The sequence below is a fragment of the Choloepus didactylus genome, chromosome 4 (genome assembly GCF_015220235.1).
Source record: "Choloepus didactylus isolate mChoDid1 chromosome 4, mChoDid1.pri, whole genome shotgun sequence".
Lineage (NCBI taxonomy): Eukaryota > Metazoa > Chordata > Mammalia > Pilosa > Megalonychidae > Choloepus > Choloepus didactylus.
Window position 1 is genome coordinate 35,301,141 of NC_051310.1, and position 27,012 is coordinate 35,328,152.

A 27,012-nucleotide genomic window follows, 5' to 3' on the forward strand; every position below is an offset into this window, starting at 1 on the left:
GCAGATCTCGAGAGCAAGCAACCAGCCAAGCAGCCCAGGCATCCCAAAGAGGATGCATGACTTTGGAAAAGAGATCCTCCAGGAGAAAAGGAGATGGTACTTCGGGGTAGGAGGCACACAGATCATTTTAAAGAAGATAGTACAAGAAGAAAGAACTGGAAATTATAGGAAAAAAAGTAATCATAGCATACTACTAAGTTCTACAATGAACATTTACAAAAAAATGCAAACATTACTTACTCATTTATCTGAAAATAATGACAAGCATAATAAGTATATGGGACAGATGGGGCAGGGAAGTAGAGTGGAGTATAAGAACTAAATGTTTATCAGAACAATAATTATATAACATCTACAATGTGTGAATCAAAAAAGAACAGCATAAGCGAATTATTTAGAGATATGAAGCTAACTACCCAAAGAAATAGCTAAAGAATTAAAAGAAGATGCCACTGGGAAACAAATCTAGGGGGGCTTGCAGAAGTGGATGGCTGCTGCTCTTGATTTTTTTTTTTAAACAATGTTTATGTAAATCAATTTGATAAAAATGTAAAAGGTGTTTCTTTAAAAGACAGAAAGAGGACAAGCCCTAGTCAGGAGAACATTTTTTTCTTCGTAAACTTACAAGAAAGAAGAAGGTGGGTGCATAAAAGGTTAATAAATAAAGGTAAAGGCTGGAAATGAGAGGTTTTACTGGGCCTGATAACCTTGGTTTTCTCTGTGAAACAGGTGCTAAGTTAAAGATATAAAAGTCAAATAAAAATGTTTGCTGAGCCAAAGAAAGCAGCACTAGGATAGACGGCCTATGTAAAGCAATGACGGCTTGGCACCGTTATAGGCAAGGGAAAAGTTGCTGACCAGGGACTTCTCAAAGGATATATCACAATGCTAAAGATGGAGGCTACACAGCAGGGCTTGTGATGATTTGGTTCCCTTTTCTGAAGTTACATTTAGTAATTCAAAATACCTGAAATAATAATATCTTAAATTGTTTAAGTTGTGTAAAATCATCTGCTTTGCATTCAATTCAGCAATTATTAGTTCACATTAATGGTAAGAGAAGACTATCCTCCGCAACGTACATAGTAAGAAAACTTACCTAGAATTATAATCAAATTCTGACTGTGAACAAGCTGCCTTCCTAACTAAATTGTGAATGCCTTGAGAATTTTGTCCATGACTGATATTTTGGCATAAGGAACATTTATTGAACACCTACAAATTCATCAGGTACTGAGTTAGTGCTAGAAATAGAGTGATATCTAACCTCGAGTTCCCAGTCCACAGGAAGTGTGAGACAAATAAACAAACAATTGAAACCGATTTTGATAAATATGGGACATGTCTTGCTATGATATCCCCAATGTTTGACTCTATAAAGGAGCCTAATACATCATTACTGAAGCATCATCCCTAGGGCAGGAAAAATATGAATTAGCCAAGCAAAAAATAGGAGGAAAGGGATTTCAGAAAAAGAGGTCATGCATTAAGGCCAGAAGAAAGGACAGAGAAAGCAGGAGACACTTAAAGGTAAACAGGTAAGAATGAGGAAGAGAACATAGCCAAGACTCAGTATAGTAACGAAATTTAATGCTTAGCCCCATACCTACACACATATAATATGCAGTTTCCCTGAAAGGGTAGGACGCTTTGCTTTCAGATTAAACTGCTGATCAACCATCAAGGGCCATCATTTTCTTTATTCTTTAAGGGTCAGAATATATACCAACCAAATGGGATAAACTTTTAACACTATATACAATATGGAAATTATTTACTGTTAACGCATTTAAAATTTTCAAGGTTCAAGTGCGTTACGAAATGCCAGACTATCAAAACCTTTTTCATGTATAAAAGCAAAAAGATTGTAGGTCCCTGGAATAAATATATTAAGATATAATCATACTGAATGTACAAAAATAAGTAATCTTTACAAAAACACAATGAAATACTGTGACCTTTTGAACAAATAAAGACAAGTATTTGAAATAAAGTAAAAACATATTTTGCACTCACTCAATATAATTTAAAAAGATGCATGCATGCACAGTGATTAGATTAAAAGAGAAATAAACAAGTATTTGGTGTATATTTAGAAAAGTTTCCCTTGTAAAGTTAAGTGTTTCATAAGCTCCTAAAAAACAAAATCTATGTATAAAACACTTAGAACTAGTAAAAATATGATATAAAATTTCCAAAATAGGTATAAAAACTGAAGAGGTGTAAAGAAATACAAATATCCTTACATAAACATAAACATCTACATAAACATGCTAAAATCAGCAGACCACATGAATTACAAGGAACTAAATTCTGGAATCAAATTCCTGCCTTTTTGTTTTTCATATGAAATAATGCCCATATTCTAATATGTATAAACCAAGCTCCTAAAAATCAAATTTCCAAAGAGAAGTAATCACTATAAACAGAAACATCCATGACAAATGGAAGCAAAAAATAATACTATAGCATTAGTAATTAGCATTACTAATCCTCCTAAGACAGCTACAGAAGGAAGGAAGGACATAATTACAATCCTAAAATCATCCAAAAAGTATTTCTGATGAATCAGAGGCCCTGATATAAGATGTCAATTCTTTCTCAAAACAATCAAGAGATTCTTTGCAAAGTTCACCAAAACTCCAGCAGCTTTGTGAAAATGGACAAGCTGATTCTAAACATTACACAGGAAATGCAAAGGACCTGGAAATAGTCAAGACAATCTAGAATGCAGGTCAGTATACAGGGCTAACTGGGTCAGATCTGGTTAGGAGTGGTTTTCCACACTTTTGAAGGAGAAGAGAAGGGAGGTAGGGAGGGAAGGAGGGAAGGAAAGAAGAAGGGAAGGAGGAAAGAAAGGAGGAAATAAGGAAGAGGGGAAGAAAAGGGGGAAGAAAGGGAAGGAAGGAAAATACTTGAGAGAGATCACATATAATTACAAAGCCTAAAAATATTTACCATCTAGCCCCCTAAAGAAAGCTATTATGGAAGAAGAGAATCTAAGGACTTACACAAATGGATACCAAGACTTAAAAAGCTATGACTGTTAAAGACAGTTTGATACTACTGCAAGGATAGACAACTAGGTCAAAGGAATAACAGAATCCAGAAATAAATTCACAAATGTAGATACTTGATTTAAGATGAAGATGACATTGCACAGCATTAGGGAAAGGATGACCTTTCCAATAAAGGATGTTGGAGCCAACTAGATGGCAATATGGAAAATAATGAACCTTGACCCACTACCTCACACCATTCATTCAAAAAATCAATTCTATATGGATTGCTCATTTAAAAATAACAGGTAAAACAATAAAAGACAGAAGATAAAATAGAATAATATATTCATGGCCTTGGGGTAAGCAAGGATTTTTAAACAGGACACAAAAAAGAGCCTTAATAATGATGTCAAACTGATCAAATAAATGAAATCTCAGACTATGAGTTTCCCATGATAATATCCTAGATGAATTTTCTCAAACTCAAGATTCAACAAGGTAACAATATATCCCAAAGGACAGAAAGGAAATGTGGTATCCTCTTCCACTTAGTTATTCAATAGGAAGGACATCATCACATAATACTTTGTGACAAGAACCTGGACCATCCTGCTTTGCTAAAACGATATGTTGACAGAATTACTTCACCTTTTACGATGTTTGGGTGCCAAGATTTACTCGATACCAAGGGCTTTTCTCTTTTGAAATTCTTACCAAAATTTCTGATCACTTGTTTTTCACTATCCCTTTATTACTAATTCAGTAAATTATTCATAAAATTACTTTAAAATTTAAAAATAATAAAAAGGACTTCTTAGACCCAGGTGGTAAATGGTGAAGACTACTTTTCTGGTGTACTGAGGTTTAAGAAATTAAAACACTGAACAACAAAGAGAGAAATTTGCAACACATATAATGGACAAAGAATTGATACCTAGAATATATTTTAAAACTCCTACAAATCAGTAAGAAAAAAAAAGAATCCAATAGAAAAATAGGGGAAAGACCTGAATAGGCATTTCATAAAAGAGGAAATCCAATGACCAATAATCAAATGGACTAATTTCCCTCATTAGTTATCAGGGAAATGCACATTAAAAATCATACTGAATTGCCACTAAACATTCACCAAGATGGTAAAAATTTTAAAGTTTAACAATATCAAGTGTTGACAAGTGTTCCGGTTTGCTAATGCTGCCTTTATGCAAAATACCAGAAATGGATTGGCTTTTATAAAGGGAGTTTATTTGGTTAAAAAGTTACAGTATGAAGGCCATGAAACTGTCCAAATGAAGGCATCAATACAAGTATAGGGTACTGATTTGGATGTATTATGTCCCCCAAAAAGCCATGTTCTTTGATGCAATCTTGTGGAGGTAGATGTATTTAGTCTTGATTAGGTTGGAACCTTTGGATTAGGTTGTCTCCATGGAGATGTGACCCACCCAACCGTGGGTGGTAACTCTGATTAGATTATTTCCATGGAGGTATGGCCCCACATTCAGCGTGGGCCGTAATTAAATCACTGGAGCACTATAAGTGCTGCTGAAGTTAAGAGAGGACAAAACACCCCAAGAGCAACCTTTTGAAGAACGCATAGGAGCTGAGACAGGAGCTGGAACACAACCCGGGATCAGCAGATGCCAGCCATGTGCCTTCCCAGCTAACAGAGGTTTTCCAGACACCACTGGCCTTCCTTCAGTAAAGGTATACCTGTGTTGATGCCTTAATTTGGACATCTTCATGGCCTTCAGACTGTAAATTTGTAACCAAATAAACTCCCTTTATAAAAGCCAAATCCGTTTGTGGTGCTTTGCAAAACGGCAGCAGTAGCAAACCATACCTTCACTGAAGGAAGGCCAATGACATTCGTAAAACCTCTGTTAGCTGGGAAGGCACGTGGCTGGCATCTGCTGATCCCAGGTTGTGTTCCAGCTCCACCCTCAGCTCCTTGTGTTCTTTCAAAGTGTCTCTCCTGGCTACAGCACCTCCTTCTGTCTGTGGACACTTTTATAGGACTCTAGTGATTCAATTAAGACCCACCCTCAATGGGTGGGGTAACATCTCTATGGAAATTATCCAAGCAAAGCTCTCGCCCACAGGTGACTGAGTCACATCTCCAGGGAAAGACTCAATCAAAGGATTCCAACCTAATCAACAATAATACCTCTGCCCCCACAAGATTACATTAAAGAACATGTCATTTTGGGGGACATAATACACCCAAACCAGCAAAACAATGTTGTGAAAAAACCGGAACACTGAAACACTGCTGTTGAAAGTCTAAATTCAAACAACCACTTTGGAAAACTGTTTGAAAATACTGTACCTACCAAAGGAGAACATAATCATACCTATTATCAAGCAGTTCCAATCCTTGGTCTCTATCCAACAAAATTAAATATTCACATTCACACACACACACACACACACACAGACACACATATCTAAAGGGACATATAAAGCACCAAAAGATACAGCAGTATTTTTTACATTAGCCAAAAAACTTAAATGACTATCAATATTAGAATGAATAAACAAACTGTGGTATATTCATGTTACGGAATACTACACAGGAATGAGAATGAAGAAACTATTTACTGCCACATACAGCATGAATTAATCTCACAATAATACAGTTGAATGAAAGATGCCAGATTCAAAAGAGTACATACAGCATGATACCATTTATATAAAATTCAACAGGCGAAACTAATCTATGGTATAAACAATCAGAATAATGGTTATCTTTGGAGTGGGGGAAAATGACTGGGCAGGTACACAAGGGGAACTTCTCAATCACTAATAACTTCTATTTCTTAATCTAAGTATTGGGTGTGTCTACCTTGTGAAAATTCACTTAGCTGTTCACTTACGATTCTGCATTTCTCTGCAGACTATCCTTTAATAAACACATTTTATTATCGAACAATAAAAGGGTCTGGGAAACCAAAGTCCACTGATAAGACTATTTACCGGAGTGGTGGTAGTACTCTGGAAGATCTGGTGAATCTAATGACAAATACACAAACACTTTCAAAAGAGCTGCCCTCGATGCTGAACAATGCTGTATGCTATTCACATGTGATGCAATTTTGTCACCTAATTTAGTGTAAACTTTTAACAATTTTTTGATAGCAGCCTGAACTAGGATTTTGCAAAAACTCAAAAGCAATTTACAGTACTTTAATAGCATGTTATTGGTAAATCAGTCATCTGTCTTCCAATTTTTTTTTTTTTTTTGGTCTATACAACTTTTTTTTTTTTTTTAAAAGCTGAGTGCCTTATATCAATTAATCTGTTCAGAGCAAAATCTGAATTCAACCAAAAAAGGTAGTTCACAACTTTTCTTAAAAGCATAGATTATTCTTACCCTTGTCTCTTTCACTCTCTAACCAGCTTCCCATTTTGATACATTTTTTTTCACCTAGGTACACAGGTACAAAAGAACTATGCCTGGGCAACAGTCACAAACTGTACTCTATAAAAGGCCAAGTGAGCAAAAGACATGGAAGGTGGATAGAAATGGCAATGACAAAGTTAGCTTTGACAAGTTTTTAAAACAAAGTGGATACTTTGAGCAGGATCCAATTCAAGGACACAAAAGCCATCCTTATCAAATTTGCAGGTGAAAAAGATGGGGAAGGTTATCTCATACCCAAAACAAACAAATCAACATTCATCAAGGTTTCAGGAGACTAGAATGATAGCCCAAACTTAACTAGATGAAATGTAAAGATAAATGTAAAGTCTTAAGATTAGAAAAAGAAAAGGAAAAAAACCTTGCAAATTCAGGATAAGAGAGAAGTAGTTGAATAACAGTTTATGTGAAAAAGATCTAGGAAGCCAAGCTGATATTAAGCTCAACATGAGTCAACACCATGACCATGCCAAAAAAAATACAAGCAAAAATGGTGATCTGTTAAGCTGTGTAAGTACATTATTTATAACAAAGTCGGTAACAGTCCCGTGCATCTGAAGTGTTTGTTTTGAAGGAGACTGACAAACCTAAAGCCATCAAAGGACAGTGAACAGAACAGTAGGAGGAGGCTAGAACAAATGGTAGTGTAAAAACAAGAATTTGAGTTTGTATGATGGCAGAGCAGAGTGGATAGGCAGGATGGATGGGGGATACATGAGGGCAATCTTTAAATAAACATGAGACACAGTACAGAAGAAGGATAACTCATTCTGTTTTGCTCCATAGAGGCAGAACTAGAATCAACAGGTAGAAATTAAAGCAACACATTTAGGTTCAGGGTAAGAAATAAATTTTCTAGAAAACAGTTGATGCCTTATATGGCAGTGTTCCTTACTGCAGTGCAAATGTTCAAGCAGAGTCCAACAACTGCTTGTGTATTTACTTCATGAGATTGCTGAGAGGAACAAATAAGGTAACAGATTCAAGACAAACCAAAATGCAACCCAAATGTGAGTTACTGTAGAGAAAAATACTGCACTAGATAATGCTAAGATCCTTTCGAACATTAAGATTATTAACTATACCTTCAATATAAGAAAAAGCTTGAAAAGATCCTATATTTAGCCAAGATTTGGTAAGCAAAAGAGAGAAAATATTAATATGAAATTTGAGTTTCATGAGGTGTTAAGAATATACTCCTCTGTACAACTCATTTAAAAGGCAATGTCCAATCCAGGAGATAAGTAGGAACTCAAATCAAGAAAATATACATGCCAAATAAACCAAGACTTCAAATCTGTTTGTAATCACTGACTATTAATACTGAATCATAGCATTAAATACAGTGCTTACACAGTAGCTTTACTCTGGTGACAATGGACTCAATTCCACCTGGGTATGGACTTGGGTTTACTCTCCAGCTACACTGCACTGAGCAAGTTATCTAATCCTCTCAGCCTCAGTTTGTAAAGGGTAAATGCAGGAGAACCTGCCTACTTCATAAACTGTTGAGAAGACTGCATGTGATAATGTATGCCAAGTCTCCAGCAAAGGCTTCTGGTACAGAGGAATTCATGTTAGTTGCCTCTATCTTCTCTTGGCTTTGACTCTGGATGGAGTTTATGTGTTACATTGTTTTCAGAATTATTAACTTGGAGGAAAGATAAAAGACACATTTCTAATTTTAAAATTAGGTTTAAATTTAAAATGATGTAGATCCATTGATACTAACATGGAAAGTTAACCAATACATACCTAAGTGGAAAAAAGCAACTTACAAGATACACTCAACATGATCCCATTTTTATAACATACAAGGAAAAAAAAACAACAAAAAATCCCCGATGATCACAATTGGGTGACTTTAGCTATTTCTATACTTTCTTGTAATGTCTGAATTTTGTACAAGGAGTATGTATTTCTATTATAATTTCCAATTGAAAAAAAATCTGATTGAAGATATTTTTCTATAGGAAAATTAGTATTTAGGTTAAATTGGGTAGAAAAATATTTTTATAGCCTTAGAAAAATGAACTTAACACTTTTAAAAAGGCATGAAGAGAAAAAACTTAGAAAGCGTACTAGCAACTTTTTTTCTTTACCGAATAAAAATATGATTCAGACAAAAGAAAGATATTTTCCTAATTGAGGAAAATATAAATGCACACAGGGACAGGGATTTGGTCTTTTCTATTATATTCACTGCTGTTAACTCCAGGGCCTAACACAGAGCAAGAACTTAATAAATATTTGCTGAATAAATGGATAAAATAAAAGTCCTATTTACTAAATTTCATTGCTTTCTATCACTAGAATATTGGCTTGTTCACCTTTATCCCCAACAGCTAGCATATTTTCTAACAAACAGTAGTTACCAATTCAATTGTCAAATAAACAAAGAGCAAAAAAGATATAATAAATTCAATAAATATTGCCTTTAAAGCTGAAAAGTCATTGAGAAATAAAGATTACTCTAAAACACTAAAATTTATTCTGGACTATAATCTCTATATATAGGACAAAAGCAGTGACATCCAAAAAAATGGGGGCATTTCTAGATTTCATTATATCATTTGCAATAAGCTAACAACACTAACATTGTTAATTTTGAATCAGGAATATATAAAAAATAAAAGTACACATAAGAATATTAAAATAGTATAAATGAAGCTTTTTGAAGCCTTAAATAGCCTAAGTCAACAATTAAACCAAAAAAAAAAAAAAAGAGAGACATACCTTGGGCCTCTTGGACCTTCCAAGTAACTGCTTCTAGGAGGATCTGGAAGTAGTCCACCTGCCCTCACTGGCATGTCCTTGACTGCAGTGACTGACTGAGATGGAGCAGCTGAAGATTCCCCAAGTCCTTGCTCAGATGAAAATGAACTATATGGCAGAGAAGACTTGCTCAGAGGACCTTTAGAATTCACTTGTTCTGATGGGCCAATAGCTGACTGCAATGGAGGATGGTAAGTTGAGGGTGGGGCTGAACCAAAAGACACAGGAGTGGGAAGCAATGCTGGTCTAGGTTTCTCTGGAACTTGTGAGCTCTGAGAACTGGAAGCTGGTGGCACTGGGGCTGTTAACTGAGGAGGTATCCCTTGTGGAACCCCAGGGGGAGGTATTCCTGGAGGGGGTGTGGCAGAAGACAACGGTGGGAGGGGCATGACAGGCGGAGGTGCTGTTGAAGAGAGAGATGGAGGGGGAAGAACTGGTGGTGGCCCTGTAGAAGAGAGGGAAGGTGGGGGAAGAACTGGTGGTGGCCCTGTTGAAGGGAGAGATGGAGGCATCCCTGGTGGGGGCACAGAGGTTGGTAGAGAAGGTGGCATCACAGGTGGGGGCATGCCAGGTGGTGGCACTGTAGCAGGCAGGGCAGGCGGCATCACTGGTGGTGGCAATGATGGAGGCAATACTGGAGGGGGCATTGTTGGAGGAGGTGGAGGCATCTGAGAATATGGAAGAAAAGGAGGTGGCATTGACATGTTCCCCATATACTGATTCTTCATGTTTTGAAATGAACTGACTTTCTCCTGGAGATAGGTCTGAGAGGCTTTCATATGTCCCTGCCATGTTTTCCACTGCTTCTCATATTCCTGAAGCTGATCTTTATGAGGATAGGAATGGAGCTGTTCTTCCCACAGCTGAAACTCTCGCTCCCATTCTTGGTAGAGATGTTGAAACTGCTGCTGCTGCATCTCATAGTGCCGCAGCTGCACATCTATAGACATGGTCTACAAATAAAGGGAAAAAATTATTTCAAGATAATCATTTAAGAGAATTAATCACAAGCTAAAATGTTAATGACTTGAGGGCATCTGAAGCCTTAGAAAATTAAAACACTAAAGACTTTGGCAAGGCTGAGGATAAGTTTATTAAATCCTTCCAATAATGATCATTTTTCCTTTTTCCTTTAACTTATTTATATGTTATCACAGAGTTGGACAAACCAAACACTAAAGCAAATATCTATCTCAGCAATGAGTAATTTTCAAGTTTTTAATGTTATTATGCATCATTTTAACAACTTGAAAAATGATCTATTATAAATATATAAACACAAGATAATACCTCAAAGAAACAAAACAAACAAGTATCTAAGTCACTTTATCTTTTACGGTATATATGTTTAGGTTTTGTTGTTGTGTTCTGAGTCTTTTTTGGTAATTATTTGCTTGTCTGTTACTTTGTAGCTTGTAAGCAAACCATAGGTTAACTTGTAACTACAGGCACCCCTTGCCTTAGCACGCTTTGCTTTTTTACAAACTGAAGGTCTGTGGCAATCCTATATCAAACAAGTTTATTGGTGTCATTTTTCCAATAGCACATGCTCACTTTGTATCTCTAGGTCAACATTTTGATAATTCTTGTAATATTTCAAGCTTTTTCATTATTATTATTATAATATCTTATAGGGTGATCTGTGATCATTGATATTACTACTGTAATTGTTTGGGGTGCCACAAACAGCGCCCGCATAAGATGGCAAATTTAATCAGTAAGAGTTGTGTATGTTCTTACTGCTCCACCGACCAGCCATTTTCCTGTCTCTCCCCCTCTCCTCAGGCCTCCCCATTCTGAGACACACAGTCATCGAAATTAAGCCGATTAATAACCTGACAATGGTCTCTAGTGTTTAAATGAAACACCTGAAGTCAAAAGCTAGAAATGATTAAGCTTAGTGAGGAAGGCACACTGAAAGCTAGGCCTCTTGCACCAAAGAGTTAGCCAAATTGTGAAAAGTTCTTCTTTTTTTTCAAGGGATTTAATGAGGTTTTCTAATATTTTCAGAAAAATTTTAAAAGACCCCCTTTATGATTATGTTGCAACTCAAACATAATGAATGTGGAACATCATATCTCATCTTTTGGGGGGGGATTTATACACACACACACATATATACACACCTGCTAAATACACATACACACTTTTGATTTTTTATGAATTTAAAATATAATCTAAAATTTGTTTTTCTTAGTCTGTTTTGTTCCTCAAGGTGGAATTCCAATCAGATTATTTCTGCCCCACATAGCAAAGACTTGCCGTGGAGCACTGTGGGTTTCACACAATCCCTTCCCTGCTTTTCGTGCTTCCATCCCTTTCACTACCAACAAAGAAAGTGCTTCAGAATTTAGGAGTGGGAAGGACATTATCTAATAGTTCTAGTTTATATTCAAGGTAGTCAACCTAAAACCTTAAAACTTTTAACTATTACTCATGTTCAGTCCTCACAATATATTTTATAACAACTTTTTTTTTTTTTTAAATAACAATAGTTCTGAGAGTGGACAAGTCACTTAGATAAGGGGAGAAAGTATAATTTGTCTTTAAATCTTTATTTTTCTAATGTCTACTTTTTGCTTTCTAATATATATATAGCATAGGAATACATACATGATTTATAAATCTCCATATTGGGGCTATAAGCATGATTTTTTATCAGTAGGATACAAAATAAAATACTTTGAAAGCCTGTGGTTGAAGAGTCATGAAATGGGGCTGCTTCCTAATCTTAGCACACTGGGGAGTGAATCCTTTCTCTTTCATTTCATTCTACTGAAGACTCATGAAATATGAAAGCCAGTCTGCTGGACTGCTCTATTTACTTCAGGTGAAATCAAGTACTGGCACTTGTTTCTTGCTCCATTTCATACCTGCAAGTCAGGCCCTTATGGTCTGGCTTCAAGCACCTTGCTAACCTATAAAGGCAATATAAAGGTGACTATTCTACTTGGTGTAACATTATTTCCTTTAGTAAATTGGGGTTATCCAACTGGTGAGAATTGATTAAAGTGTTCTCTCTCAGCCCCAGGAAGCAATTAAACACTAACTAAATATAGCTTAGAAGTTTGTAAAGAGTTATAACAGATAAGTGAAATCAGTAGTTAAGATTTTTATAATTTAGAATTCAAAAACTCCAATGATTACAATTGATATTTGTTTAAAGTAATATATTTGTAGCCCAAATAGTTCTTAAATTGTACATTTTAGGTTTTACCAACTTCATAAAAATACTTTGGGGACCAGCTGCATCCACATTTCAATTACGTGATTATTTCTTTGCCCGTTCCTCTCTCTCTTTTCTTTCCCAAATAGCTTCTTTCAGAGATGGTTTAAGATAGAATTTATCCTCCTCATATTTTGTCCACTGCTCTTTAGGCAAGAGCTGCTGTCTCATGGTTAGGTCCAGTGCTCTCTTAATGCAAAACACCCTGTCATTATAAAGGTTCTCAGAATGTCTTCTTATGGCTTCTTTTACATCTTTATTCTTGCTGTTGTATCATCTCGTATTAACTCCAGTTTATTGAACCCTGCAGCACTGTGATACCATTTTCAAACACCATCCAGCCACCAGCCTGATGCTGCAACAGCAGAGCCATTTTGACCCAAAGGAAAAGTTCTTGAAGGAAATTAGAAAGGCTACTCCAGTGAATGCAAGAATGATATGAAAGTGAAGCAGCCTTATTGTTAATGTGGAGAAAGTTGTAGTAGTCTGGATAGGACAAACCAGCCACAACGTTCCCTTCGGCCAAAGCCTAATCCAGAACAAAGTCTTAACTCCTTCAATTCTATGAAGGCAAGAGAGGTGAGGGAGCTGTAGAAAAAAAGTTTGAAGCTAAGCAGAGGTTGGTTCATGATGTTTAAGGAAAAAAGACATTTCCATTACATAAAAGTACAAGGTGAAGCAACAAGCGCTAATGTAGAAGCTGCAGCAAGTTATACAGAAGATCTAGCAAGATGACTGATGAAGGCAGCTACACTAAACAACAGATTTTCAGTGTAGACATAACAGGCTTATATTGGAAGAGGACTCCATCTAGGAATTTCATAGCTGGACTGAAGAAGTCAATGCCGAGCTTCAAAGCTTCAAAAGATAGGCTCTCTCTCTTGTTAGGGGCTAGTGCAGCTGGTAACCTGAAGTTGAAGCCAATATTCATTTATCATTCAGAAAATCCTAGGGCTCTTAAGAACTAAACTAAATCTACTCTGCCTGTGCTCTATAAATGGAATAATAAAGCCTAGATGACTGCACATCTGTTTAAAACATAATTTACTGAATATTTTAAGCCCACTGTGGAGATCTACTGCTCAGAAAAAAAAAAGACTCCTTTCAAAACAGTACTGCTCACTGACAATTCACCTGGTCACCCAAGAGTTCTGATGGAGATGTACAATAAGAATCTTGTTTTCATGCCTGCTAGCACATCATTCTGCAGCCCACGGATCAAGGAGTCACTTCAACTTTCAAGTCTTAGTATTTAAGAAACACATTTCATAAGGCTATAGCTATAGTGCCATAGATAGTGATTCCTATGATGCATATGGGTAAAGTAAATTGAAAACCATCTGAAAGGATTCACCATTCTAGATACCATTAAGAACATTCATGATTCATAGGAGAAGGTCAAAATATCAGCATTAACAGGAGTTTGGAAGAAGCTGATTCCAGTCCTCATGGATGACATTGAGGGATTCAAGACATAAGTGGAGGAAGTAACAGCAAATGTGGTGGAAATAGGAAGAGAACTAGAATTAGAAGCAGAGACCGAACTGCTGTAATCTCATGATAAAACTTGAACGGGTGGGGAGTTGCTTCTTATGATGAGCAAAGAAAATGGTTTCTTGAGATAGAATCTACTCCTGGTGAAGATGCTGTGAACTTTGTTGAAATGATAACAAAGGATTTAGAATATTGTTATCAACTTAGTTGATAAAGCAGTGGGAGGGTTTGAGAGGATAGACCCCAATTTTGAAAGGAGTTCTACTGTGGATGAAATGCTATCACACAGCCTTGCATGCTATAGAGAAATCTTTCATGAAAGGAAGAGTCATTAGCAGCAAACTTCATTGCTGTCTTATTTTAAGAAATTGCCACAGCCAAGCCAACCTTCAGCAACCACACCACCCTGATCAGTCAGCAGCTATCAACATCAAAGCACGACCCTCCACCAGCAAAAAGAGTATGATTCACTGAAGGCTCAGACGATAGTTATTATTTTTTGGCCATAAAGTATTTTTTAATTAATGTATGTGCATTGCTTTCTTAGACATAATGCTACTGCACGGTTAATAAACTACAGTATAGTGTAAACATAACTTTCATATGCACTGGGAAACCAAAAAATTCACGTGATTTGCTTTACTGTGATATCTGCTTTACTGTGGTGGCCTGGAACCAAACCCACAATATCTCCAAGGTATGCCTGCATATGGTAAAAATCCCTGGTTCTTAAGTCCCTCAGCAATAGCATTCTAATGTTGGGCTTCAGTTGCCATGATCAGGAGACTCCAATAAACCACCCCTCCTCAAGGGTCTTTACATTATACCCCATTTCCCAAGCCTCCAGGTAATGTGACAGTTAACTACTTGGGCACCCCTTGGGAAATATCTAATTGGCAACACTCACTATCTTTAGTACTTCACACTCAGACCTCTTTCAGGAATTAATACTTTTAACTTCTCAGGACAACTTCCTGTTTGTCACCTGAGGAAGTACTCACCTGTATATGTGGTGGCTGCTGTATAATCTGCTGGTACTGTTGTAGGATCTGCTGTAACTGAGTGTGCTTCTGCATTATTCCCTGATACTGGAAGCCAACTCGATGTTGCTGGTGCTGCTGCCAATGTGCTGCTGCAGCCTGCAACTGTTTTAACCTGGCATCTTCTTCTGGGTCCTCAGACTAAATATTAAAAAAAAGCTACATTTTTGTATGAATCACAAAATGATAACCAAATTAATCAAAAAACTGAATATTTCATAAATGTACTACAAAGTCCAGGATCCCTACAACTTTGGCTGACTGAGACAAGCCCTTCTATCTTTAGATAAAACACCCAGCTTTATCTCTACTGTTACATGGATACTGACACAAAAGAATTTCTAAATTCCATAGTCTTCATTGCAATAATCTTACCTTTTCTAAATAGGAAACCATTTCCTCAGCAGAAAGTGGACTTACAATTATCATCCTTTCACTCTATGAAAAGCTTTCATGTAATCCCATTCTTTTTGACCTTAGTCACTTTTCACCAATTTAATCATTATGTTTCAATAAAGCTTACACATAAGGCATTTGAGAGAACAATGATCTTTGGACCAATGTGAGAACTGTCTATGTGCTTCTCATTATGCTTAGTGACAAAAATCATAACACTTAATGCTTCAACAGCTCTATTAGATAGCCACTGTTTAAATACGCCCATTTTGAAGATGCATCCATTTAAATACAGGATGGTTAACTAGTGCCCAAAGTAACCACCACCAAGTGGCAGTGCCTGGACTCCAGCCTGGGCAACTTCACTCTAAATCTGAACTACTGCCTTGTGCTGTCTATATAAAACCATCTTGGCATGCCTTTAGTGGCTTAGGGCCACTCAATTCAGAGGAGTGTCTAATTTTTCACTCTTAATTAAACCAGGAAAAAAAATCCCTTTCTAAACCTGATAAGGCATACAACTGATTAGTCCACAAATGGAATTTTATATGTACTTAAAGATGCATGATGTAATTACTACCACTGAATTGTACACTTGAAAGTTGTTAAAATGGGAAAATTTGAGTTGTATTTACATTACTATAACCAAAAGTTTAAAACAAAAGAAAATATACAAAAAAACAAATGATCCTGAATATGCGACAACATGGACGAAACCTGAGGACATTATCTTGAGTGAAGTAAGTCAGACACAAAAGGACAAATATTGTATTATCTCACTAATATGAACTAATTATACTATTTACACTCCCAGACATATAATCTAGAATATACATTACCAGGAGATAGAATGAGGCTAGAGAATGGGGAGCAGTTGCTTAAGATGTGCAGAATTTTTAACTAGGTTGAATTTAAATGAGTGGAAATGGATAGAGGTGACGGTAGCACATTATTACGAGTATAATTAACAGTGCTGAATGGTATGGGTTTGTGGCTGATAGGGGATGTTTAGAATCATATATGCCACCAGAAGACAAGACAGAGGTTAAAACATGGGTTTAACATCCCAAAGTAACTTGCGCAGAGAATAAAAATATGTATGAAAAGCCCCCTGAGGAGCTGGGGGAAAATGCAAAAGTGTTAAGACTTCCTCACCTGAGTTGTTGCTGACGTTCTCACAAACACTGAGGATTGACAGTTTGGTATGCCCCAGCCCTCTATCTCGGGGCTTGCCCTTATGAAGCTCGTACTGCAAAGGAGAGCTACACCTGTTTATAATTATGCCTAAGAGTCTCCCCCTGAGTGCCTCTCTGTTGCTCAGATGTGGCCCTCTCTCTCTAGCTATGCCAACTCTGCAGGCGAACTCACTGCCCTCCCATTACATGGAACCTGACTCCCAGGGGTGTAAATCTCCCTGGCAATGCAGGATATGACTCCTGGGGATGAATCCAGACCCGGTATCATGGGATTGAGAACATCTTCTTGGCCAAAAGGGGGATGCAAAATGAAACGAAATAAAGTTCCAGTGGCAGAGAGATTTCAAATGGAGTCAAGAGGTCACTCTGGTGGGCATTCTTACACACTAAAGATATCCCTTTTTAGGTTTTAATGTATGGGAACAGCTAGAAGTAAATACCTGAAACTATCAAACTCCAACCCAGTAGCCTTGACTCTTGAAGATGATTATATAGCTATATAGCTTACAAGGGGTGACAGCATGATTGTGAAAACCTTGTGGATCACACTCCCTTTATATGGATGGATGAGTAGGAAAATGGGGACAAAAACTAAAGAAAAAATAGGGTGGGATGGGGGGATGATTTGGGTATTCTTTTTTACTTTTTTTTTTTTAATTTTTATTCTTTCTGGTGTAAGAAAATGTTCAAAAATAGATTGGGGTGATGAATGCACAACTCTATGATGGTGCTGTGAACACCTGATTGCACATCATGGATGACTGTATGGTATGTGAATATATCTCAGTAAAACTGAATTTAAAAACAAACAAAATGATGACTGAGATTAACAATACAAATATAAAAAATTTCTTCCATGAACTAGAATGAATGTACAAAACTATTATAAGGAGTTAATAACAGAGTGGTATATGGGAAAAAACAAACCTATCACAAACTATGGACTATTGTTAAAACAGTAATATATTAATATTCTTTCATAAGCAGTAACCAATGTACCACACCAATGGTAGGGATCTATGATGGGGGGATAAGGGTTATGGAATGTTTTGGGTTTTCTCTCTCTTTTTTTCCCTAGAGTAATGAAAATGTTCTAAAATTGATTGTGGTGATCATACTGTGAGCCACTGATTGTATAGTTTGATGGATTGTATGGTGTATGACTATATCTCAATAAAATTGAATTAAAAAAAAAACACATGCATTCAACCACAACCACCACAAAAAAACTCCTCTTTGTGTGGGAGACCACAACAAGATGCTTCAAAACACCCAACTGAATGACTAAAATTAAATAGGATGCCAAGTGTTGGCATGGATTGGAGCAGCTGGATCATTCACTGCTAGTGGGTGATCACTTTGGAAATGGTTTGGTTGGTATCAACTAAAGCCATACTTATGCATTTCCTGTGACTCAGCAACTTTACTCCCGGGCATATACTCAACAAAAATGTATACTTATGTGCAAAGACATATACAAGAATTTTCATAGTATCATAATTCACAATAGCCTCAAACTGCAAACAATCTAAGCATCCAACATTAAAAATTATAGATTGTGATTTATTCATATTTACACGCTGATGTTCATAGTGGCATTATTAACAACTGCCAAAAGATGAAAGCAATCCAAGTGTCCAGGAACTGACCCATGGATATACAAAGTGTGGTATATACATACAATGGAATTTATTCAGCTGTAGAAAGGAATGAAGTTCTGATACATGCAACAACATGGATGAACCCTTAAGACATCATGTTGAATGAAATAAGACACAAAAGGGTAAATATTATATGACCTCATTGATCTGAAATAATTAGAATAAGCAAATTCATATCAGAAAATACAATACAGGTTACCAGGGGCCATGGTGGGGGGTAGGAAATGGGGAATGGGGAGTTAATGCTTAAATTGTACAGAGTTTCTATTTGAAGTGATGAAAAGTTTTAGTAATAGATGGTGGTGATGGTAACAAACACTGGGAACATAATTAACAGCACTGAATTATATACTTGAATGTAATTAAAAGGGGGAAATCTTAGATCATGTATATTACCAGAAAAAAATTTAAAAATGCATAGGACTGTACAACACAAAGAGGGAACCCTTAAAAAAAGATAGTGATTTGAATAAATTGGAGGAATAGTCATGCAACATGGATTAATTCCTAATCATAATGTTGAATGGAATAATCCAGTCACCAAACAATACATTTTGTTTATACCCATTTATATTCATTCAGATGCATGCAAATCTCATCAATATTTTTCAGGGTCTTGGTTACTTAGGAACATAGTACAGAACGGAAGGGCTACATGCAGCCTTCACAGGAGGGCTCTCCCAGAACTAACGAGATTTCCTGGGATGTGGAACTTTAGTTTTAGCTGGTAATGCTCTATTTTTTGACCATGCAAGCAGTTCACAGGGGTGATTTCTTTGTGAAAATTCATCAAACTATGTAACTGTAATTTTTGTACTTTTCTCTATGTGCATTAAACTTCAGTAAAAATATTCCATTTAAAATAGCAAAAAATACATGTATTGCATCTATATGTTACTCTTTTACCCTCATCTTCACCTGTGTTTTAGTCTTGGATCTACAATAAAATTTATCAACTGTTCATCATCCATTCTTTTACTGGTTTCCTCAAGCATCTCTTACTGGAATGAAACTCATCCTCTAATACCGTACTCTCCAATTATGATATCAGTAACCACACATGCTAATTTAAAGCCAACAAGCTTCTCCTGGGAACTTCAGCCTCACCATTGGGTTCCCAAATTGTGTCCTGCCTTAAGAGATGTGGACTTGCCAATCACCATGGTCATGTGAGCCAATTCTATAACAAACCTCTTACATATACATACATGTAAATATTATACATATAAATATTATACATATAAATAATCTCTTGTTGGTTCTGTTTTTCTGAGTAATACACCATTAAAAAGGGGGGGTTGGTGAACAAACAAAAAACCACATGAAACTATATACCATTTGTGTACAAAGATGTGCATAAGTAAACCAGAAAAAAAATGTCAAAATTTAGTGAATACCAAATACTTAAGTATATGTTACCTGGGGTTCCTCAGGTGGGAGAGGAGGTGGCACCTCTTCTTTAGGGGGAGGTAATGGGGGGTCCTCAGACAGAGGGAGTTCTGGAACTTGACTGGTAGCGGGTACCATAACTTCTTCTTTTACTGGCTCTGGTGTATCCTTTGCTATGACAGGACCCTTTTTGTGTCCCGGTAAATGCACTTTTGTCCTTTGCTGCAAACTAAGCAGGTGCTGTCGGTACCAATATTGCTGCTGTTCCTACAACAGAAACCATTTTTAAGAATTTTAATTGGCAGTACTTGTATCTCTGCAACTTGGAGCTGACACAGGGAGCTACAATTTGTGTCTGTGTTCATGTGCCTATATGTAAGAAAATGCAAAGCTGAACTAAGAAAGATAACTAATTAAAACAGTATCTTAATCAATAATGGGCTAGAGAAAATTTTCATTTCCTTCCTCAATTTATAAATTTAAATTAAACCATATATATGAATTTAACATACTTCTCTACTCTCTTAAAATACATGCACTTGGAGGTGGGAAGACTTTTTGATAAATGATCAAAGTAAACTTTTTCAACAGTTCCTTGTTTTTAACGTGTGCTTAGTCGTTCATATTTATCCTAAAGAGTCCTATAATTAGTGACTATAACCAAATAGGCCTACCTCCTCTCTTCTTCACTGCTCCTCCTTCTTTCAAATACCTGTTTTACCATCAGTCTATCCATAGTCAGGTATACACATATACATGAGAACATGCTGTGTTTTAAAATACTTTCTAATTAGGTTAGAAGTCTCAGCCTTGTCATCCAAATTATACTTTAATTTAATTTTCTGGAGGCTTGGTTTTGTTCCATTTAAAAATTCTTATAACACTTTCATAACTCTTATAAGAGTAATAAGTTCAAAGGAGAAAAAAATTAGAAAATACAAATAAGCAAATATTAATTAACTAAAATCAACTTAAAAAAAATCTCACCATGCAGAAATAACTACAGGGTCCTCGTTATTCCACATTCATTATATAATTCCCCATGGTGACAAGGTTGCATAAGGAAAATACAAGTTGTCATAACAGTAAAACATTCAGTAATGAACTTCCCTATATATCTCTATGATTAACACTAACATATACCTTCATTACAAAGGTGAGATTATTAAAAGGATGCAAGATTTTATGAAATTGATAAAAATGATGCTGCAGACCTTCTGAACTCATTAATGACAGATTAGGATCTGGCAGAAGTCATGCCAGTTAACAACCAAAGGAAACTTTTACAATAGCAACTGAAAAGGGAATGATCTAAATATCAAAGATTGAAAATTTATAAATCCCAAGAAAAAAAAAATACATACACACACACACACACACACACACACACACACACACACACACATATATATAAAGATAATATGTAATGTTGTCATTCAATTTTGTCACAAATATAACTATAGCACAGAAACAACCTATACTTTATTATTTGTTCACTCTAGGATTCAGCTATAATTTCATTCATAACAATTCCACTGAATACTTAAAACATTTTCATAATTTTGAGCTTTGCATTTCAAGACTGTGCCCCAATCAATTTTTTTTACTTTTTATAATGAACTTTTCATCCCTGTAATAAATGGATTTTATTTGGCCATCTACTAATCTAATTATCTTTGGATAACCAGGATTTCCTATAATGTTAATATTTTATTATTTAACCTTCCAAATTTTGCAAACAGATAAATAAAATATACATACTATATACTTATTTCTTATTAAACATACTATTTTGTTAACTGTTTTTTCTCTCATAGAAATTTTCTTGGGGGAGACATGTTTCATGTATCTGGTGCTTAAGCCTAGTGATGGAGCACACAGCAGAACATCAAAATAGTTGATCACCTGAAGACTTCCCTTCTAGACCACTCATTTCTTTGACCCTGAAATTTGTTCCAATCTATTGGGAAGAATTAGTTTTACCTCACTAACTTTTGGCACTTGACTGGCTTTTTGTTTTGTTTTTAATTGTAAAACATGTATCATTAGCTCCTAGGTATAATCACTTTTAGCGATCAAAATAAGAACAGTGCACATTGACTATGATAGTCAACAACAATATAGTATCTACTTTCATCTTTCTTCCATTATTTATGAAAATACTGAAAACAGGCTTATCCTTGAGTTCAAAAAATTAAACTCAGTCCCGTTCAAACAGAAATTAATAGATTTCTTTCTTAGTTGCTCTGATAGCATAATTAAAGGTTACAAAATGCCAACTATCTTTCAAAGTAGAGGCTACAGATATAAAGATTGTGCACTTCTAGATTCTTTATCAATTTGTACCCACCTTAGTTTCATGCTTCCTATCTTTGGTTTAGACATGGCCCAGAGTTAAGAACCTTGTTAATGGCTCAAGTACTTGTTGATTAATTGACAGCAGTAAACCTCATATGCCAATTTCTATTTAATATGATCCCAATAAGCAGAAACCAGATCTAATTCAACTCTAGGACTAGGCTTCAATATATGTTTGAAGCTTTACAAGTGAATAATGACAAGACCCAGAAATGTCTTCAGTGACCCCAAGAGAAGAGCTCTCCATGTTCGCAAGGAAAAAATCTGCCTGGACTTCCTTATGAAGCTGTGACTAGAAGCCAATTCCTCTGATGGCCCTATCTTATCAGACAACTCCATCTCATATGGATTGTTGGTTCATTAGTAGGAGAAAATCATAGCATAGATGACTTAAAAACAGATTTAAAAGAGACTGAATGGAGGGAGTTATTACTACAAATAATTAAATGAAACTTTGAATAGGAAATGAGATCTGGTAGGTTTGTACATGTTAGTGTGAAATTCCAATACATCCCAAAGTAATTTGAGCAGAGAATGAGGATATATTTGCAGGAACCCGTAGGGAACTGGGGAAGAATGAGAATGTTGGACTTCTCGACCTGGGTTGTTAACTAGCGCCCTCGAAAACGCTGAGGACTGACAGTTTGGTAGTATGAAACCTCGATCTTGGGGCATGCCCTTGTGAAGCTTATTGCTGCAAAGGAGAGATTGAGCCTACTTATAATTGTGCTTAAGAGTCTCCCCCAGAGAACCTCTTTGCTGCTCAGATGTGGCCTCTCTCTCTCTAAGCCCACATGGCAGGTGAACTCACAGCCCTCCCCACTACATGGAACTTGAATTCCAGGGGTATAAATCTCCCTAGTAACGTGGGACATGACTCCTGGGATGAGCCTGGATTGAGAAAATCTTCTTGACCAAAAGGAGGAAGTGAAATGAAAGTTTCATTGGCTCAGAGATTTCAAATGGAGTCAAGAGGTCACTCTGGAGTGCATTCTTTTGCGTTATATAGATACCCCTTTTGAGTTTTTAGTGTATTGGAATAGCTAAAAGGAAATACCTGAAACTGTTGAACTGCAGCCCAGTATCCTTGATTCTTGAAGACAATTGCGTAACTATGTAGCTTACAGGGTGTGACTGTGTGATTGTGAAAACCTCGTGGCTCACACTCTCTTTTTCCAGTGTATGGACAGATGAGTAGAAAAATGGAGACAAAAACTAAATGAAAAATAAGGTGGGATGACGGGGGATAGAATGTCTTGGGTGTTATTTTTTACTTTCACTTTTATTTTTATTTTATTTTATTCTGTTTTTGGGGGAGTAAGAAAAACATTCAAAAGTTCATTCTGGTGATGAATGCACAACTATATGATGGTACTGTGAACAGCTGATTGTACGCTGTGGACGACTGTAGGGTATGTGACTGTATCTCAATAAAACTGTACTAAAAAAAAAAGCAAGCCAAGAACAAGGAAAAAAAAAAAAAGAACTACTTGTTACAAATATCTTCACCAACTAAGACGCTAATTTATTCAGCTAATTTATCCACCAAAAAAGATGCTAATTTATTACCAACCACTTGCTACCTGTAGAGTAATGAATTAGGTACTAAATGATTTTCCAAGCAAGGAATATAAAGGAGGGGAGTACAAAGTGTGTGTATGTGTTCTATTTTAAAGATTAATTTGGAAGGTTCCCTTCAGGTTAAACTATTATAAATGGCTGTAATACTAAATGTTGTATGTCTTAGATCCTAAAGCAAGGGGGGGAGGGACTGGTAAAATAATTAACCGAATTTTCATTTAAGAATTCATTTCACCTACATTTATTTCAAATATTTTTGATGTCTACATGCTACTCCTGGAATTAGGGTCACCAGATAATCCTAGTCCTCATCTTAAAAAAAAAAGCTCTTTTATTTCACCTCTTCCTCCACCTCCTGCCCTTATTCTCTCTCTCTTTCAGTCAAACTTCTTGAAAGAGATGTCTATACTCAACATTCCCATTTCCTCACCTGCCATCACTCCTCAAATCAATGCAATATAGCTTCAGTCACTATGAAACTGCTCCTGCCAAGATCAACAATAATCTACACGTCAGTAAACGCAAAAGACGACTTGCAATCTTCACCGTGCTTGACCTCTTAGCAGTATTTCACACATCTGACCCCTCCTTCCTTCTAGACAAAGTCTTCCCTTCACTTCTGTGGCACTACACTGTTCTGATTTTCCATCTACTTATTTGGTCTTTCCTCAATTGGTTCCCTTAGATACTGCCATTCCAAAGGATGAGGCTCAATGCCCTTTAAGCTGTTTTTAGTCTACACACACTCCTCTTAGGAGATCTCATTTATTTCTGTGCCTTCAAATACCATTTTTATGCTGATGACACACAAATCTATCATGTCTCTCAAATCTCTCTCCTAGACCCCAGACCTATATCTAACATCCAACTGGATATCTCCATTTGGAATCTTATGTCTTAAGGACCTCAAACTTAGTATGTCTAAAAGTTAACTCATCATTTCCTCTTCATTCCCAAAATTGTTTTTCCTCTTCCTCAAGGGTTTCCTATTTTAGTCCTGGAACTACTAGCCACTTAGCAGCTCATCCCAGAAATCCAGGAATCATCCTTGGAGCACCTATTTTTCCAGTCTGTCCACTTCTTTCTGTCTCAACTCTCACCATCCAAGATCAATCCATTATTATTTGTTGCTGGATTACTTCAATAACTATTCTCTCTAAATCACTCTTGCTCCCTTCTATTCCAGTCTCCACACTGAAATCAGAGTGAACTTTCAAAAATGCCAGTCTGTCACACTCACCTATTTAAAATCATTTGGCTTCTCACCTCCCCTAGGATAAAATTCTTAATAATCAGGAAAAGGACCTGATCTGGTCCATGTCTACCATTCTCACCCTGAGCTTTCAGTAAGCCTCACTGAGCTTAATTCTTTGAACTCTAATTAGTTCCTATCCATCCTCCAGGTTTCCCTTAAATATCACTTACAAAATGGGGCCTCTTCAATTAGGTTAGAGCTCCTAGCTACAGCCAATCATTTAATAAATATTTGTTCTTCACCTACCATGTGCTACATCCTGTAAATTCAGTGGTGGGCTAAAAAAGGCTTTGTCCTTATGGAACAGTTTAGTGACGTTTATAATATATATATTAGATACACTCCTATAGCATCTTGCACTTCTCTTAATTATCAAATGTCTTTCTTTACCACTGGAACAACAAGTCAATGAGGACAGGTACCACGTCCATCTTATTCAGCATTTCATCTCCAGTACCAAGCACAGTACTTGACATACAGTTGCTAATCAATAAATACTTGAATGTTAAATAAGTGACAACCCTAAAAACTCTACTCAAGGTCAACAGCTTTACCTAAATAAGTTGCTTTAATAAAAGGATAAATAAAATCACAATTCATGAAAAAAGGCTATAATGCACTTTACCTAGTGAATCTTTTAGACACACACAAGTCAGTACTTCAAAAAAGATGCATTTCATTAAATCATCAATGCTTTACTCTGAAATCTAGATATTAGATGGAAACAATAAGGAATTTATCTTGTCTTTCTTACACTAACAGTATTTCCAACCCAACAGCCCTACTTCATGAAGGAAATAAATGCGGAAGAAATGGTGGAAATATCACCATGTTGGAACCACTACTGAAACAATTTATTCAGGTAGAGACCATCAATGCATGACCCATTAGATGCAACACTGATGGGAAGCGTTATAGTGAAGGGACCAGACTGTTACCACCTGAACCTACTGATCAACCTGGGCACTGCTAACAGTTGCACATCCAGGCAAAGTGGGCCTTCTGTTGGGATGCATATGAAGTATAGAGCACCACCTATGGCACACATTTGCCAAAAGAAAGCTGAACCTAAATTTACAAAGCCTTCAGGGTTAACTTCTAGTTTGCCAAAAAACATGGAAGAGAGAGGAACAAGCCAAACACCATCACGAGAAAGCAAACAGATAAATCCAGAATGGGGACATTCTACAGGATAACTGACAGATTTTCCATCAAGTTTAATGGCACGGGAGGCGGGTAGAGGATAGAGGACTGAATCTAGATCAGGGGTTCTCAATCAAGGGTGATTTTGCCCTTCAGAGTACATTTGGCAATGTCTGGAAACACTGCCTAGAAACATTTCTGTTTGTCACAACTGGGGGCTATTGGCATCCAGCAAGTAGAAGCCAGAGATACTGCTAAACATCTTATAATGGACATTGCTCCACAACAAAGTATTATCCTGCTCAAAATGTCTATAATGCTAAGGCTGAGAAACCTTGATCTAGACTCCTGTGTACCCCTTTTGGATCCTAATTTGAACAAGCCAAGTGTAAAAAACATTACTGAGTTACTTGAGGGATTTTAACATGGACTGGTTATTGGATAAGATGAAGGAATTATTGTGAATTCTGATAGTGTGATGAGACAACTGGGGAAACATGAATATGAATCAGGTACTAGAGGATACCAAGACACTATTAATTTTTTTAGGTGTTATAATTCGTTTATTGAAGAGAGACGCCTAATTAAGAATGTAGAGATGTGGCATCGTGGTATGGAGAACATCTTCTTGACCAAAAGGGGGATGGGAAAGGAAATGAAATAAGCTTCAGTGGCAGAGAGATTCCAAAAGGAGCCGAGAGGTCACTCTCGTGTGAACTCTTACGCACAATACGGACAACCATTTTTAGCACAATATGGAATAGCTAGCAGTAAATACCTGAAACTATCAAACTACAACTCAGAACCCTTGAATCTTGAAGATGATTGTATAAAAATATAGCTTATGAGAGGTTACAATGTGATTGGGAAAGCCATATGGACCACACTCCCCTTTGTCCAGTGTATGGATGGATGAGTAGAAAAATGGGGGCAAAAAAAAAAGGCACCCAGTGATTTTTACTTAATTGCTCTTTTTCACTTTAATTTTTATTCTTATTATTTTTGTGTGTGTGGTAATGAAAATGTTCAAAAATTAATTTTGGTGATGAATGCACAACTATATAATGGTACTGTG

General features: G+C 36.4%; 1 protein-coding gene across 2 annotated transcripts in view; it reads right to left on the reverse strand.

Annotated features, from left to right (window-relative positions):
- YLPM1 (YLP motif containing 1) overlaps window positions 1-27,012 on the reverse strand; it is a 66,624-nt gene that overhangs the window by 36,162 nt on the left and 3,450 nt on the right. For both annotated transcript variants that reach the window (XR_005216286.1, XM_037832290.1), the window contains exons 2-4: window positions 19,631-19,867; window positions 14,920-15,099; window positions 9,160-10,151 (exon numbers count right to left, since the gene is read on the reverse strand). Coding sequence is in view for 1 of the 2 variants with exons in the window: in XM_037832290.1 (XP_037688218.1) it covers window positions 9,160-10,151; window positions 14,920-15,099; window positions 19,631-19,867 (1,409 nt within the window). In the remaining variant the exon portion in view is untranslated. The remainder of the gene's footprint in view (window positions 1-9,159; window positions 10,152-14,919; window positions 15,100-19,630; window positions 19,868-27,012) is intronic.